This window comes from Parambassis ranga, chromosome 2, assembly GCF_900634625.1.
Source record: "Parambassis ranga chromosome 2, fParRan2.1, whole genome shotgun sequence".
NCBI classification, from domain to species: domain Eukaryota; kingdom Metazoa; phylum Chordata; class Actinopteri; family Ambassidae; genus Parambassis; species Parambassis ranga.
This window is the reverse complement of record NC_041023.1, coordinates 29,804,521-29,819,682: the sequence shown is the minus strand read 5'-3', so window position 1 is coordinate 29,819,682 and position 15,162 is coordinate 29,804,521. Positions and strand designations below refer to the sequence as shown.

General features: G+C 42.3%; 3 protein-coding genes across 4 annotated transcripts; 1 reads left to right on the top strand and 2 right to left on the bottom strand.

Moving 5' to 3' along the window:
- Positions 1-73: 73 nt before the first annotated feature.
- Positions 74-4,145, bottom strand: zc3hc1 (zinc finger, C3HC-type containing 1). The gene is made up of 10 exons (XM_028399617.1): positions 3,998-4,145; positions 3,349-3,448; positions 3,085-3,235; positions 2,881-2,964; positions 2,644-2,771; positions 2,330-2,469; positions 1,662-1,932; positions 1,349-1,549; positions 1,010-1,222; positions 74-897 (listed from the first exon to the last, which is right to left on the bottom strand). Exons 1-10 carry the CDS (start codon positions 4,129-4,131, stop codon positions 823-825), a joined length of 1,497 nt encoding a protein of 498 aa, XP_028255418.1. The 5' UTR covers positions 4,132-4,145; the 3' UTR covers positions 74-822.
- Positions 4,146-4,515: 370 nt separating this feature from the next.
- klhdc10 (kelch domain containing 10) lies at positions 4,516-8,664 on the top strand. The gene is made up of 9 exons (XM_028399616.1): positions 4,516-4,760; positions 5,729-5,950; positions 6,066-6,220; positions 6,321-6,469; positions 6,569-6,653; positions 6,741-6,807; positions 6,889-6,936; positions 7,033-7,172; positions 7,247-8,664. Exons 1-9 carry the CDS (start codon positions 4,670-4,672, stop codon positions 7,454-7,456), a joined length of 1,167 nt encoding a protein of 388 aa, XP_028255417.1. The 5' UTR covers positions 4,516-4,669; the 3' UTR covers positions 7,457-8,664.
- An 848-nt stretch (positions 8,665-9,512) lies between these two features.
- Positions 9,513-15,133, bottom strand: cax1 (cation/H+ exchanger protein 1). 2 transcript variants are annotated; one of them, XM_028399131.1, is made up of 20 exons: positions 14,979-15,133; positions 14,119-14,298; positions 13,901-14,031; positions 13,508-13,616; positions 13,289-13,405; positions 13,149-13,210; positions 12,876-13,055; positions 12,622-12,807; positions 12,439-12,538; positions 12,218-12,359; positions 11,950-12,133; positions 11,769-11,868; positions 11,583-11,701; positions 11,448-11,485; positions 11,122-11,366; positions 10,588-10,745; positions 10,263-10,357; positions 10,072-10,150; positions 9,890-9,998; positions 9,513-9,794 (listed from the first exon to the last, which is right to left on the bottom strand). In XM_028399131.1, the coding sequence occupies exons 1-20, from the start codon at positions 15,052-15,054 to the stop codon at positions 9,721-9,723; spliced, it is 2,484 nt and encodes an 827-aa protein (XP_028254932.1). In that variant the 5' UTR covers positions 15,055-15,133; the 3' UTR covers positions 9,513-9,720. The 2 variants fall into 2 exon arrangements, with proteins under 2 accessions (XP_028254932.1, XP_028254933.1); XM_028399132.1 differs by having other exon boundaries at positions 11,239-11,366.
- Between the last annotated feature and the right edge of the window lie 29 nt (positions 15,134-15,162).

Sequence of the window (15,162 nt, the reverse complement as noted above, 5' to 3'; positions counted from 1 at the left end):
CCAACAAATACGTGAGCAAAGTCAAGTCACAGGAGGTTAAACTTATAAAAAAAAACCTTTGAGAAGCCACGCAAAACATTCAGACATTTTATTAAACCCTACGAAAATAAATCACATGCAGAATACTGAGAACTGCAGTTGCAGTAAGATATCACAGAAAGGCAATAAAAGGAAGGTTTGAAATTTGTGGCACGTAGTTCTACCCAATCAGGATTTTAGCACTGACTAAATTAATAAAAAAACACTACTCCATAAGGACTCTTTTCTCTTCAAAAAGAAGTCAAAAGTACACATAAAAAAGGACCTCACAGTTTTTGTTCTCATCTGAGGATAATGTTTACCTTACCTGTGATTCAACATACAGTGAAGGTAAACCTTATCTTTCCAGTGTAGTGCCATTTGGCCCTTTCTCAGAACCAAGGATTCTTTGACTATTACACAGAAATCCAGACCATCATGATGTCATTACCTACCACAGCAGGCCGTATTATAAGGTTAATCGTACATGGCTTGTTTGTGGCCTTTTTATATACAGAGATGCACCATATTGCTTGATGACTATTCACATGAGGAGGCCCCTGTAGTTGTACATCCCAAATTTCATATAGCCAAATTCAAATGTTTTAAAATGCTTCACATTTTTTTTGCTGTTCACAGAGAAGACACACGTTCAGTGTTGACACTCTCCAAGTCTTCAGACTGGAAACACACTGGGATGGCATACACCGACATTCCTGACATAAAACGACTGATTCTCTACCACAAAAAGAGGCAAGTCACTTCATGCTTTTTGAGTTGCAATGTTCCTTTTATGCAGACAGTCTACTGAGATGGAGAAGAGGATACCTGCCACTGACGGAATATAGCAAACACTTTTTTAGACTTGTCACACGGACCCTGCAAAGAGAGAGTCAAATATAGTTTTTTATTAGAGGACAAAAGAAACAATGTCAGTGTTAAATTATGTTCATGCTTGAATGACACTTAGTTGTTAAAAGTTTTCACTTGCCTGTACTGGACGGCCTGCCTCACCATTGGAGTTCTTCTTTGAGGGCATAAGGAGGTCGAGAGCAGCCTTCCATCCCTGCTGCTGGGGTGCTGTTCCTGCATCCAAAAAAGGGATAGCCCCAGGATCCACATTCTCCTTTCCCACAGAGATCCAGGGGCACCAGTCCCTGTGCTGAGCAAGGGGGTCAAATGCATTCTTGTGCAGGGGCCCATCCTGATTTAACAGAAGTGGACAGAAAAGAGTGTAATAACATCAATAACCTCAAAGTAAGTAATCCACAAAGGTTTTAGCTTGGATTAATGTGGACTTCTAGCACATAAATAAAATGGCAACTCTTACAGGACCAACAGCTGGTGAGAGGCACAGGCGCTTAGGGGGGTGAAGGCTAGCAACACTGTCAATGCTTGAGCCGTCTCCATGACCTCTACTGCGAGTTGCAGGCCTCTTGCCCCTGGTCAAAGGGCTTGGCACCTCTTCACTGGGGCTGGGTGAGTCTCTGCTTCGTGCACGCAAGGCCACAGGGGAGAGGGTGCCTTCTCCCTGGAGCACAAACAAAATAATGCTGAAGAAGCAGCCTTTAACAAAGTTTATAGTACTATGAATGAGACACGTAGTTTCTAATCATTCAATTAGAAACCTGCTAAAAGCTTGCCTGATCAGAACGGGTGGAGTCCTGACTCCTCAGCTTCATGCGACATGGAGTTGTGGCAGGGTTGGGTGAGGCAGATGTAGAATGATCCCCCTGGCCCTCATAGGTGGTTGCTGAGGCAGGTGCTGTTACATGAGCAGAGGAGCCTGAAGGGTTTGATAATGTGTGTCCGTCACCTCCAATTTCCTCCATCTGGTGGAAGTTCCATAAGCCCACTTTGCGCATGCAGTAAGCGCAGGTCAGGATGGGCAGACTCATGGCATGCAGAGCTGGGCTAAGAGAGAGAAAAGCACTTTTTGTCCCATGGTTCAAATCTCACCGGTATTGTCACACTAAGAGCATTTAAATGCTGAAAACATGTCACATTTCTTTACATGTCCAGGCAGCCTTCGAGTGTTTAAATGTGTTCGTTGTATTAAATATATTAGTTGCTTGCCTGAATGAGGAATTTGCTAAAAACACACCTTGCGAATTGCAAAACTATTTTCCGAAATTGCTAGACCAGTGAAGCTAGTTTAGCTGTGCATAAAAGAACTGTCTCACATGTTCTGCAAATCTGACTAGCTCTTCTGATAGTGCTTAATAGATATGGCAGCTATATAGAAAAGATATCGGTGTACAACACTCAAAGGTTGATGGATCAGAGCAGCCTTACAAAAGATTCCTCTCACCTTGCTGCCCAGCCACAGAGAGACACAATGCATGCAGCTACTTGGACAGCCAAAGATTGAGAACATGGTGTCCCTCCTTTTCTTTTTTGTTCTTCCTCAATCAGCTGAAGTATAACACTGATGACATCCTCTGTCAAAGACTGCGAGGAAACAGTGGACATTCATTACACATAACCAAGAAAAAAAATACCTAATATTGCAGTTTTCTACAATGAATCTGGCCATGGTTTCTATAATCTAAAGATCTTTTTGTAACACAAATAATGCTCCTAATGTTTTAAAACACAGAGGTTTCTCCCATTCTGCTGTCTCACCATGGATTTCAGCTGTTCCGGCTTCATGGCTGGCAGCTGCTGTGTAAGGAGACAGGCACTCTGGAAACGCTCCAAAAATGCAGTAAGAAGTGTTGATGGTTCACAGGCTGGAACCAGCCAGAACCGCTCTGAAATAAAAAGCAACATTTACCATTACCACAATGTGGATGACTCAGGGTTAATTCAGCTTAAGTGATATATTATAGATGGCATATGCATGCTATGCAAAACAGTTACCTGGACAAGGGAAGTCAGGCCAAGGACAGAACTTCTCGTGCTGTGTCTGAAGCTGCCTTGATATCTCTGCAATGCGGTTTTCATCTGTTTAAAAGAAAAGAATGGTTCGACCTTTCATATTTGGCAGACTGGAAATATCAGGCTAACCTTGCCAGGTTAATGTGTATTCTGGCTCTGACATTGTCTGCTTAAAGTTTGGCTTACATTTTTCAAAGTCTAAAGCTGGTTGTAGTGATGCACAAAGGAAAGCCTGGCAGCTGCAGCACTTGAGCATATCACAGCCGACATTGATCCAGCCATATCTGGCGCATATCAGAGGGGAGAGTGCGCGGGGTTTGCCTGGCCATTTCAAACAGTGAGATACTAAGGAAACTTGCACTCTGGCAGACTTATTTACTTACTTGATTGTATCATAAATAAATGGATAAATCAGATAGATCACACTTTGTCAAAATAAGCAAAGGATATTGAATATGATTCCACTCTTGAGAAGAAGGCTTCTTTGTTTGTTGCCTCGCAGTGTGCTGGAGTGTTGCTTTTTCCTTCCAAAACTGTATCTCCTTGTGCACTGAAATCCACAAAGACCAAAACACACAACAGTTTCCACACACTTGTTATATGAAAGATACAAATACTTATTCTGCCATGAGTACATAGCAGAGGGTCTAAAAACCAAGAAGAAATATAATAATAATAATAATATCAAGAGAGGTTTCATTCGTTCTTTCTGTTCCAGGATCTAGTTGGTGCGCAGTAATATCAGTATCTGTAATATACTCAGAATATTAGCAGCTACTTTATACTGTTTCCACAAAACTTTCGGTCCACGTCCCTTTTATATGTAACAGCACCCAGACACAGTGCAGCAGCTACCATAAGAAATACGAGTCCAGCCAATTAAAGCAATAATGACCGTAATAAAAACACAATGGTGTGCATGTATACCACTTGTCGCTAGCTCACAAGCTTCAAATCCACAGAGATTTGTCTCTCTATAAAACACGCTGAGTGAACACGGCCGCAGAGGTACTGCAGCCTGGCTAAAAGGCTAACCAAACTAGCTAACCCCAACTTGTAATTTGCAAACAGAAAACGCGCCATTGTTTGAAATCTGCACCTGTCGGAGCCGACGTCTGTTGATGATACTCCCTCATTAAGAAGTTCGCGAACTTTTTCTGGAGAAGCAAGACAAGACTTCTGTTGATTAGAACTGCCGAGACGATCCCCACGACTGCCGCCGAGAGTCGCCATGATCGGCACTGAAGTCCCTCCGGAAAATACACCCTGAAACCAACCGTTCCGCTTTGAAACGCCCCAGCCACAACACAGACGTGTAGTTTTATTTTATAGAAAATATTAATCGGAATATTTAAATTACCACTAGTGTAAAATATAAAATACACACATTCATAGAAATAATAGTTGAATTAATAATTTATCTATTTAGTAATTTACTGGGGTAAATGCTGGTAATTTTTTTCCGTGGCTTACCTGTATTGTTCATCGAAGCTCATACTGTAAAAGTTACTATACTTAGAATATTGGCAAGTTTTTAAATTTTATTTATTCATTTTAGTTGTTGTGGAGACAATTGACACGGGTAGTCCCGCCCACCTCTGACGAAACAACGTCCTAATAACAAGGACGCTGATTGGCCAACCGTCTCACGACCGGGGGTTAAAATTTGTAAATGGTTTCAAAACTGACTGAACTGTGAAATGATGTGTCGGCAGATGTTGTTTTTATTTCGTGTGACGTTCTTCAGGACTGGATTGTAACAGCGGAAACCATGTCAGACGCTGAAGGTGTTCGCAGTCCGGACCTGCTGAATAAATTCGAGAGACTGACAGGCAGGCCGCCGCACGGTGTGACGTTAGCAGGTCGGTCAACAACATTAGCCAGACATGCTAACAGTGCTACGTTTCAACTTGATGCCGCATTTTTCCTGTAAAATAAAATCTGTGTGAGTCAGCGAGGGTTTTCCACAAAGTAATGACTTTGTGTATGACAGGAATTTAAATGTCTCCCTTCTTTTGTGACTTGCTAAGCACTGGAATCAAGCTAGCAACAAATCGTTGTTCTGCTCTATAATCACAGTTGTTGTGAGTGGTTACCAATCATTTGAAAGATAATATTGATTGAAGAAAAAAAACTCGCTGCTCGTCATAATCCGGCTCAGCTGTAGCATAGCCTACTTTATTATTTCAGTGAATTTATGTGCAACGTCACGCCCACAAACAAATTTTATGGACGTTTATAGAGGGTTTTTGCTGCATCTCTAGAGTGGACAGGAAGTATTCATAAAAGAAATACTGACTAAATTGAGATGATCTGCGGTGTGTGTTGAGCCAGAAAGTCATGAGGAAGCTGTCACTTCCAAGTAATTGCAGAAGATCCATACAGAAAACTGCATTAAAGATGTGTGATACCAGATGCTAGTATTCTTGCTGATGCTGAATGCCTGGATGGTAATTGGTTTGTCATTTTTCTGTTTCTAGCCATGTTGGTAGTAGTGTTAGGCATCCATATCTGGCAAGTGAGAAGTGAAAGAAGTGTAATATTAGCATGAAGCATGTGATCACACTGAAATATTAGTGTGTTTTTGAGTTATTTTGAGGTAACTGACAATACTGTAAAACCTTCTAGGGAACAGTTTTGTTTGGCATTAAATTAGTATCAGTGGATGCTTGTGTTCTCTCTGTGTGTCTCTCTTTGCTCTGTGTGTCCTGCTTTGATTGTGATTGTCATTGGCTTGCTGCCTCACAGCTTGATTAGTGATAGCATATCCTTGTGCAGTTTTTGCATACCTGGTCTCTTTTTTCCTCATCCTCGTTTCCTCCTTTCACAGGTCATCGTACTCCCCCTGCCCGTAGTGGGCATCGCTGTGTCGCTGACAACACTAACCTGTATGTGTTTGGAGGGTACAATCCTGACTATGATGAGTCAGGAGGCTCAGAGAATGAAGACTATCCACTGTTCAGGGAGCTTTGGAGGTACCACTTTGCCACAGGCTGCTGGCAGCAGATACGAACAGAGGGTTACATGCCCACCGAGCTGGCGTCTATGTCAGGTATAATAGTATATCATTCCCTAATGCTTAAATGTCTGCATTGTTTCACATGCACAAATTCTAGATTTGAAGGTTATTAATAACATTAAACGTTGACATTACTGTATTCCTTTAGCTGTTTTGCACGGTAACAACCTCCTGGTGTTTGGTGGCACTGGGATCCCCTTTGGTGAAAATAATGGCAACGATGTTCATGTTTGTAATGTGAAGTACAAGCGATGGTCGCTGCTCATCTGTCGAGGGAAGAAGCCTAACAGAATCTATGGGCAGGTAGGTACAGATATTAAAGGCCATGTTGATATCAGTAAATCTTGGCTGTAGTGTTTCATGTATCTTCTCTAATGTTTCATTTTTCTTTCTCCTCCTCCAGGCCATGGTCATTATAAATGGCTTCTTGTATGTGTTTGGAGGGACAACAGGTTACATTTACAGCACAGACCTGCACAGGCTGGACCTGACCACCAGGGAGTGGATCCACCTTAAACCCAACAACCCTCCTGATGACCTGCCTGAGGAACGGTACGCTGCTGCATTTAAAAACAAAACCTACAGGCACTAACCTCAGCCATCCTTTCAGTGCATTAAATCCTGGCTTGCTGCTGTGTGTGTGTGTCACAGATACAGGCATGAAATAGCACATGATGGACAAAGGATTTATATTCTGGGAGGAGGAACTTCCTGGACATCATACCCTCTGGATAAAGTACAGTACTACACCACTACACCAAGTGAAGTAAACAAAACACATTGCATGTCATCAAAACACTACCTAAACATCTTCTTTTGACAGATACATGCTTACAATCTGGAAACCAATTCCTGGGAGGAGATTACAACTAAACCTCATGATAAAATAGGTCTGTGTCCTGCAGCTCATGAATAATAACATCTGATGTGTTTTAATGCACAATGTTTAAACATGTCTGTCCTTTCAACAGGATATCCTGCTCCCAGGAGGTGTCATAGCTGTGTGCAAATTCGCAATGGTGAGACTTTCCAACATACACATTCATATGTTCTCATGTTTCTCAGGGTTAAGACGGATTCCAGTTAACACCAACGATTTCTTTTCTGTGTTGCAGATGTATTTATCTGTGGAGGCTACAATGGAGAACTCATATTGGCTGATCTGTGGAAGATCAACTTGCACACTTTCCAGTGGAGTAAACTACCAGCAGTGATGCCTGAGCCAGCTTACTTTCACTGTGCTGCTGTTACCCCAGTAAGTAACAAAGCTTAAACCCTAAATGAAGACTTATGCTATATATAAAATATCTTTCTCTCACTTTTCTCAAGGCTGGCTGCATGTACATCCATGGTGGTGTGGTGAACATCCATGAGAACAAGAGAACTGGCTCTCTGTTCAAGATCTGGCTGGCTGTGCCCAGCCTGCTGGAGCTATGCTGGGAGAAGCTTCTGAAAGCGTTTCCTCACTTGACCTCTCTCCCCACCATGCAGCTGCTCAACCTGGGCCTCACACAGGAACTAGTTGAACGTTTGAAATAGGCACAGTGGAGTGCAAAAAAGACGAATGGAAGGGCTGGGCTGGAGGAGATGAGGTCTCACAGAGCACAGAAATCAATCCACTTGGGATCATGCCCTCTCCCTCCCCTGCCAATTGTAGCCCCGCCTTAAAACCAAAAACAATGGGATGCCTTTTTCGTTGGTTTTGTTCTGAAGATTTGTAGATACAGTGATGATAAAGAAAATATATGTGGAATGTTTTATGGATTTTACTCATCCACGCCCTGCTCCATGCCACCGTTTTTTCCTTACATGATGCCTTTGTGTCAAGCCAAGTATGGACTCTTGGTTGTCATCCTCCAAATGGAAAAATCTGGGTAACTTTGCCACATCATGAAGTCAAGCACTGTCTACTCCCTTTTTTGAAATCTGCATTCTCTAGTAATTTTAAGATTTTTGTGCAAAGGATGGCTGCATGAATATTTATTTTAATGATTAAAATCAATTTCTCTTAAGGTATTCTTATGAACTGACATTGCTGTTTGCACATTTGGTCTTGCATAACTAGGTAGGCATTTACCTTTTAAAATAGATTTCACAAGTGTCTACAGTAATGACTCTAGTCTAAAGGGGTGGCAGGCAGTCGTTTTGCTAATGGCAGTGTTTGCACATTTTAGACAATTTAACACAATTGTACTTTTTTTTCCATTAAGACTGACAGTGTTTTACCCATTCATCCTTCTTAACCTCTGAATCCAATCAGGGTTGCTGTTGTAGTGTTTTAAATGCTTCTTTTTATATGTTAACCTAGGCAGCAATTTTATTTGTTTTCTAGTCACTCTGCTTTTATTCTCATGGTGTTGACAGAAATAAAAGCAGAGTTGAACATATTTGCTGTCAGACTGGAAGGAAGGAAAACATTAAAAACTCAAGTACTACACACCTTAGGATTAATCAAGATGAGAGTTATTTGTTCTAAATTGTTTTCTAAATTGCCTAAAAACTGCAGAAACGCTGTGTTGCCCTTCATTAGCATGTAAAGAAAAGCCAGTTTTGCCAATGTCTGGGTTTATGTACTGTCCATTACACACTGTTACAGCTGAAAAGGGGTAAAAGAGGGGTGGGTGTCTTCATTGTGTTTGCTTGCAGCTTTCATTTGTTAACCAAACCATGCTACACATCACTGTGAATTCGGTGCTCTTTAAAATTTTATTTAAAAATGCTTTTATTTGAATAAAGACTTAATTCTGTTTAGACTTTCACTCCCTTCTTTGCTGATGACATGACAATGGGTTTGCACAGGGAGTTGTAGCTCACATCAGTTTATACTGCAGTGCCTTTTTCAGAATTGTAATAAGGCTGACATCACATTCACATCCATGCATGCAAGATCTTTGCATGTATGGATTAAATTCTTGGATTATGATCATTTATGTTGCTGGCCAAATGTTTGGTTTTGTAGAACAGGATGTTGAGTGTTTTGGTTATCTGCCCTAAAAGCACTTAATAATCCGTGTTTCATGGTAATATGTTTAATCCAGTCTAATGCCAAATAATGTTGCACCTTCCCTTAAGAATGAGATTGAGACTGAAGTTGCCGGATCAGTTTGTCTTGCCCACATCTGCATGAATCTGCATGTGCTTTTACCTGTCTGCCCTGCATTCCACACTACTTGGTGCATGATGTCATGACCTTTTATATTTCTATTTATAGTTTTACAGGTGGCCTGTAAAATATTGTACAGTTAGCTTTGTATGAATGTTGTGGAGTTCAATCAATAAAAGTGTTGTCAATAGCGCTCTGTTCCCATTCAATCCTTTGCTTCACTACTAACAAGCATGATGCATAATAACATTAAAACCCAGTTATTTGCTATTTTTAGACTCCTGCATGACTTGCCAAGTGCATGAATGTTTCCTGTCCACTGAGCATATCAAATGTGCTAAAATGTCAATGAGCAGTGTAGATGATGGAAGAAGTGCAGCATCTGTTGGAAAAAGGGGCCTTTAATATATTTTTTCCATTAATTTATACATTACTTATTTGATTTCAAAGACATTACAATGATAAATACCACACATTTATATGCAACAGCAAAAACATTTCTTGTCAGTTGTGAAAAAGTCTTACAAAAGGATCATATTTACAGTTAGCAGACAGCTGCTCACCCACAGCTGCTCCACTGTTAGCATTTTCTTTTGTTTCCACATTGGATGTAATCTTAACCCACATCATCTAAAGAAGGTGCGATGCATCGTTCAAAGAATATAACTTTGGACCTTCAGTATCCCTCATGGCCAGCAAATTAACATGAGCGTGGAGAAGGAGCGAAATAGTAGAGTGCTAAGAGGATGAGATAAACCACCACTAGAGCCGTGCCTGCAACCAAAACACAGAGCATTATTATCTGATGACCATTTAAGCAGAAAGTTATCAGCAATCTGTTCATTTCTGATATGAGGGAAATCACTTACCCTGAAAGTAGTCACATTTTCCATCCATGAAGATGTAGTTGACCAGAATGACACTGAAGATGCTGGCCCACAGGTGAATATCACTGAACACAAGCACAAAGCCAACATCCTATAGAGAAAATAACTGTGTCAGAACATTACATCATCACAAACGTCCAATAAAACCGACCAATCTGTCTTACATAGAAAGCATTGAAGAGGATGAGCAGCGGAATCTGAATCATGCAGACCTGCACAGCAATACAACTGCCCACTTCAAGGCTGCAAACAGAGGAGTTACACAAGGTGCAATGTTAACTCTACTACAAGGAGATTTCTAATGCTTTGTAACTGAATCCTAAAATGGCAGTATGACGGCACAGCTGGCTCAAACCTCAGGCTGATATTGTTTTGTAGTGCAAACTGGATCCCATTGACAATCTCGGGAAGCTCCGGCACCATGGCCAACACTGTGACACCGATGAAGTACTGCATGATGACAGGATACATCTCAGCACAACAAAACACAACATGGCAGACACATCATGCCCACACGTACATATTCATTCATTATATTTAACATGTACCTTTTCTGTAAACAAGGATTTACACTTAATCTTATGAAAGGTTTTCATCTGCTTCTACATGCTTAAATGATTTTCAGTATAAAAGCTTTAAATTCACAGCACCTTTCTTCTAAAAGAAACTGCCTTATCTACCTGTGAGACGGAGGAATGGGTCAGAATGGGCTCAATGTTCTCAGTGCTGAGGTCGGCACAGCAAGCCATCAGCACTGTGGCAACGATCAGCACTCCAAGAGCCCTCCACCGGGACCAGTGCACGACATGGTGACCTCCAGGGACATACATTCTACAAACTTAACAACAGGTTAAAGTGTCATAATGACCTACTGCACTGCTGAGGAAAGTTTTTCTCCCCAGTCAAATACATACAGTAAACTCTAACAGTGAAAAGAAGTAAAATACTGTCCTCACTCCAGGCACACATCCATTTCCTCCTTTCAAACTAATGGAATGATCCAATTTAGGTGTTAAAAATTCATGCAGGCATGCAGATAATAATTGATTATCATGTCTTCACACACGCTAATCAAGTATTATCTTCAGTAATCACATGCAAAAACATTGTACATAATCTATTAGTCAAGAGTAGTAAATAACTTGTTTAATACGCCCAGCAACAGGCAGTTAGTGCTTTTCAAAGATTTGAAGAACTACATGCACACCACACACCTGTTGCAACATGGCTGGGGACAATAATGTTGGCATTAATACACTGGTGGGTGGCATCAAGATGGCCAGTGGCGACCTCACCAGTGGGGTTGCTGGCACCCTCTTGTATGTACTGACCGTGCGCATGGCCGCCGTGGACATCACTGATATGGATATCATAGATGTGGGAGTGAGTCTTGAGCGTGAAGATGAGGCCAATCAGGTATGCAGCGGGCAGCAGCACAGAGATGGTGTACACCAGAGGCCTGGAGGACATGTTTTTTTTAAACTCATCTGATTAGTCAATCACTGATGGGTTGTTTACACTGGACAGCATCTGCACTTACTCAGTATGAGACAGAATCAAATGTGGGTCAGTTTGACTCTGTGGAGAAAGAAGGGCGCAATAGGAGAAAATTAAGATGCAACTTTCTCTAAAACAGCTAAGAAAAGCTGGAAAGGAAGTAAAAGGTGCTTCCCACCGTGTCGTAGTGACAGTCCTTACAGATGAAGGGAACGCTGCCATTGCCTGGAATATTAGTGCAGCTTTCACACACCAGATTCCCAAAGGTCTTTGAGAAGAGAGTGGGAGCGAACACACCTGGAGACAACATTGCGGTATGAGCTTAGAACTGTAACAATCAGCTGATGGATGATGCCATCTTTACCTCCGATGGAGATGAAGAGCAAAGCTGAGCTCACTCCAGCTGATCGACTGTTAAACCGCTGCTCCCTGTGTTTAATTCCCCCGATGATCATACAGATACCCTGTAGAGTTACATATAGGTATGTGCTCAGGTGTGGGCACGTTCCATGCCGCTATATGTGTTTAACTTCTCAAATACTTACAGGTATGAATAAAATACACCCAAGCAAAGTTCCGGTGAGCGAAGCTTTGACAATCTCTTCGTAACATTTGTTGGCAGCGCGATACCCCCGCAGCAGTGCCGTGATGTAGAAGGTAATCTCTGTGATGGAGCCAAAAGTGGCATTCACCACCGCTCCCACTGCGAAGTTACTCTGTGCAGAAATGCTGTAGAAGAAAGTAATGCAGAGAACCTTTTAATCTATTTACAGGTTCCAGGGAGTATTGTCTGAAGCAAAAAAAAACTGTAACCTGGCTATTCCCATGCCAATGTAGTAGGATAAAGGAATGATGGAAGTGATGGCAATGGCAAACATGGTCTCTGCACTGAAGTAATGGTGTTCATGGTCAGCATAGCCCATAACCAGAGTGATTAATACCAGAGGAAGCAAGTCTGCAGGGAACACAGGCTTAAGGAGAACAAACAAAGACACACAAGTATTTTTGTCTATTTACTAACAAGAGTAGGATACTGAGAGCGAAAATGTTGATTCCTTGGACAGTATACTTGTAGTAAAACGCATTGAAGGCCCGGTAAAAGCATAAGATGACTCTGGTCTCACAGCCATGTGTCTGCAAAGAGAAACACAGAATTTACACCATGGTCAAAACCTCCACATGTCGCCTGCACTGATGCTGCCTGATCGCTCCTGTACCTTTTCAAGGCTGTGAATCTGAATGTCTTCAGGTGCCATGAGGAGGACGGTCGTCACTATGCGAGCATTCATTTTGGCTACTGGAATGCTAAAGACTGGCAGCCAGGAGAGCACACAGGCAAGGCAGTGGACCACGGCCAGGACAGGGTATCCCAGTAACAACCAAATATAGGTACTGAATCGACACTGCAGAGACAGACGTGGAATCATAAACACAAATAACACTCTCGTTAGGGTCAAATCCATGTTCCTACCCAGTGGTTGGAAGTTTTTCTTGCTGGCGGTAGTGGGACAGGGATTTCAACAGGGATTGGAGAAGACACGAGAAGTGGTGCAGTGTCCTTGTCTCTGACAAGGTCCTCACTGTCCACGTCATGCGGAATGACCTCGATCTTTGGAGGCTTCAAAGTGGATCTGCCAATTACACCACTGTTCTAAAAAATTAAATCGTAGCACATCAGAAGGTACGCCTGAAAAGTACAATATTTGCCTTTAAGACAAAGTATAAAGCGCCCAACAGGGGTTACCCTCTCTATCGTCTTCCCAAATGGCCAGATTACATACAGCGCCATCTTCAAACACAGCTTTCCTGAAAGTACCCAAAAATGGTGTGTTGCTCCACATTTAGGGAAAACAACAATATTGCAGTAATCTATAGAGAACTTACCATAAGGGACTCCGAAGACTGTTAGGAACATTATAGGACAGATGAGGAGGTAGATAAATGATATCCACCATCCGAATAAAATGACATAACCTATGTTTCCTATGGTGATTACAGAGCCTTGAATGAAGAAAGGGAAAATCATCAATGCACACAACAATATCCACATGTCAGTCTAGTTAAATAGAGCCTGAAAGTAAGTACAAAAGGAGAAAAAAATACCTTCATGCTGCTTAACAACACTGAGGTCAGAGTGCAGCTCTCTGATGATCTCTGATCTGTCCTCAATGGGCCGCTCTGTTACGTTGCCCTTCCATTTTCTGAATCCAAACTGGGGAAAAGTGTGTCAAAACAAAAACATACATAACATGTCTAACTTTGAAAAGAATAACACAAACTTACTTACTGGCATGTTAGGCATCACCTTACTGTCTACATGGACGAATATATAAATGTATGGATCCATTTCTGATCACCTAAATTATTCAGCTGGCTAGCACACATCTGATTCACATTACAGTCCACATGGTTTTCCCCTACAGTCATGCAAGAACCCCCTGTGAGACACCCTTGAGACCCCAGCAAAGGACCCACAACACAGTCCATGGCCCCCACCTTGTAGTTGTTGGCCTCCCTGTGTGCCTCCACCTCATTCTCAGCTCTGATTGTGGTCTTCGAGGTGCCTTCTTGCCAGACCTCTTCTCCATGCTGTGACGAAGTAGACTGGGCAGAAGCGCCATGTGATCCTATGCAAATGCAAAGCTGTGAGAACATCCCTTTAAGCTAAGTTAGGACAGTGTGTTTACTCTCTTTATTTGTAGTGTCTCATTCACCTTTGTGAACATTTAGGTAACATTTTGGTGTGTAGTGGCAGAAGTGGTGTTCAGACGTATCCGGAGGTGGGGTCTCTACCGCCCCCAGCTCTGGGTGATGAGGCCCAACGTAGAGCCTGTCAGTGCGGGACTGTCGCTGTGGACACTGGTGATGTTGCTCGGGGTCTACATAGTTCTCTGCTTAAAGGAGAGACAAGTCACACATGTGTTAGAGATGTGGAGGCTGACTGGCATCCACCCTCCCATGTAAAATGTGTGTGACTAACAAAAACCTCCTGAGAGTCATGCTGTGTCCCCCGTTAATTGTTCCATCTGCCAAGACTGATCGCATTATCAATGCATTGCAGCACATAGAAGTAAGAAACATGGGTCACTGTGCTTTGAAACTAAAAATAGAATGACTTGATGTGGTCAAGATACATGTCTGCTCCTGAAGTGACAGCATGATGGTGCAGAGGCAGGTTTAGCACCGAGGTCTGCTGAGGAGTGTTGACAGAGTCTGTCTGTAGGTAACATTATGTCAGCAACATGAACAGGTATGGTTAAGGTGTGTCTGTGGGTGCTCTCATTCATCCAGGTCTGCTTCTAGTTTTGCTATCCTGTCTGTCTAAACATGGAGGTTTAACAAACAGCAGCAGCTTCTGCTGACTAAACTAATTCGTGAGTTTAACATTTTAACTTCAGGTAGAGGTGAACTTAAGCTGCGCAGGTGGTTTTAATGAGCATGCGGACAACTTAAACCGAGCGTAGAAATAAAACACAAATGACACACTTGTTTTTAGTTAAAAAAAACGTGAGGAGGCTAACACAGGTGTTGGAGATAGGAATTCAAAAAGTCGCAGCACAAAGTTTGTTCTCACCTATTGACTCCGCTGCGGACCTTCTACGTAGGTTCTCCACATCGGCCGACATCAGTGAAGCCTTTATGTGGGACATTTTGCCTGTTTATCCCTCAGGTGTTGCTACCTATCATGCGCTGGGGTTGGTTCGCCTCTCCTGAACACGTCTCTTCACAGCGGCAGTCATCCAACTGAGACTGGTGGA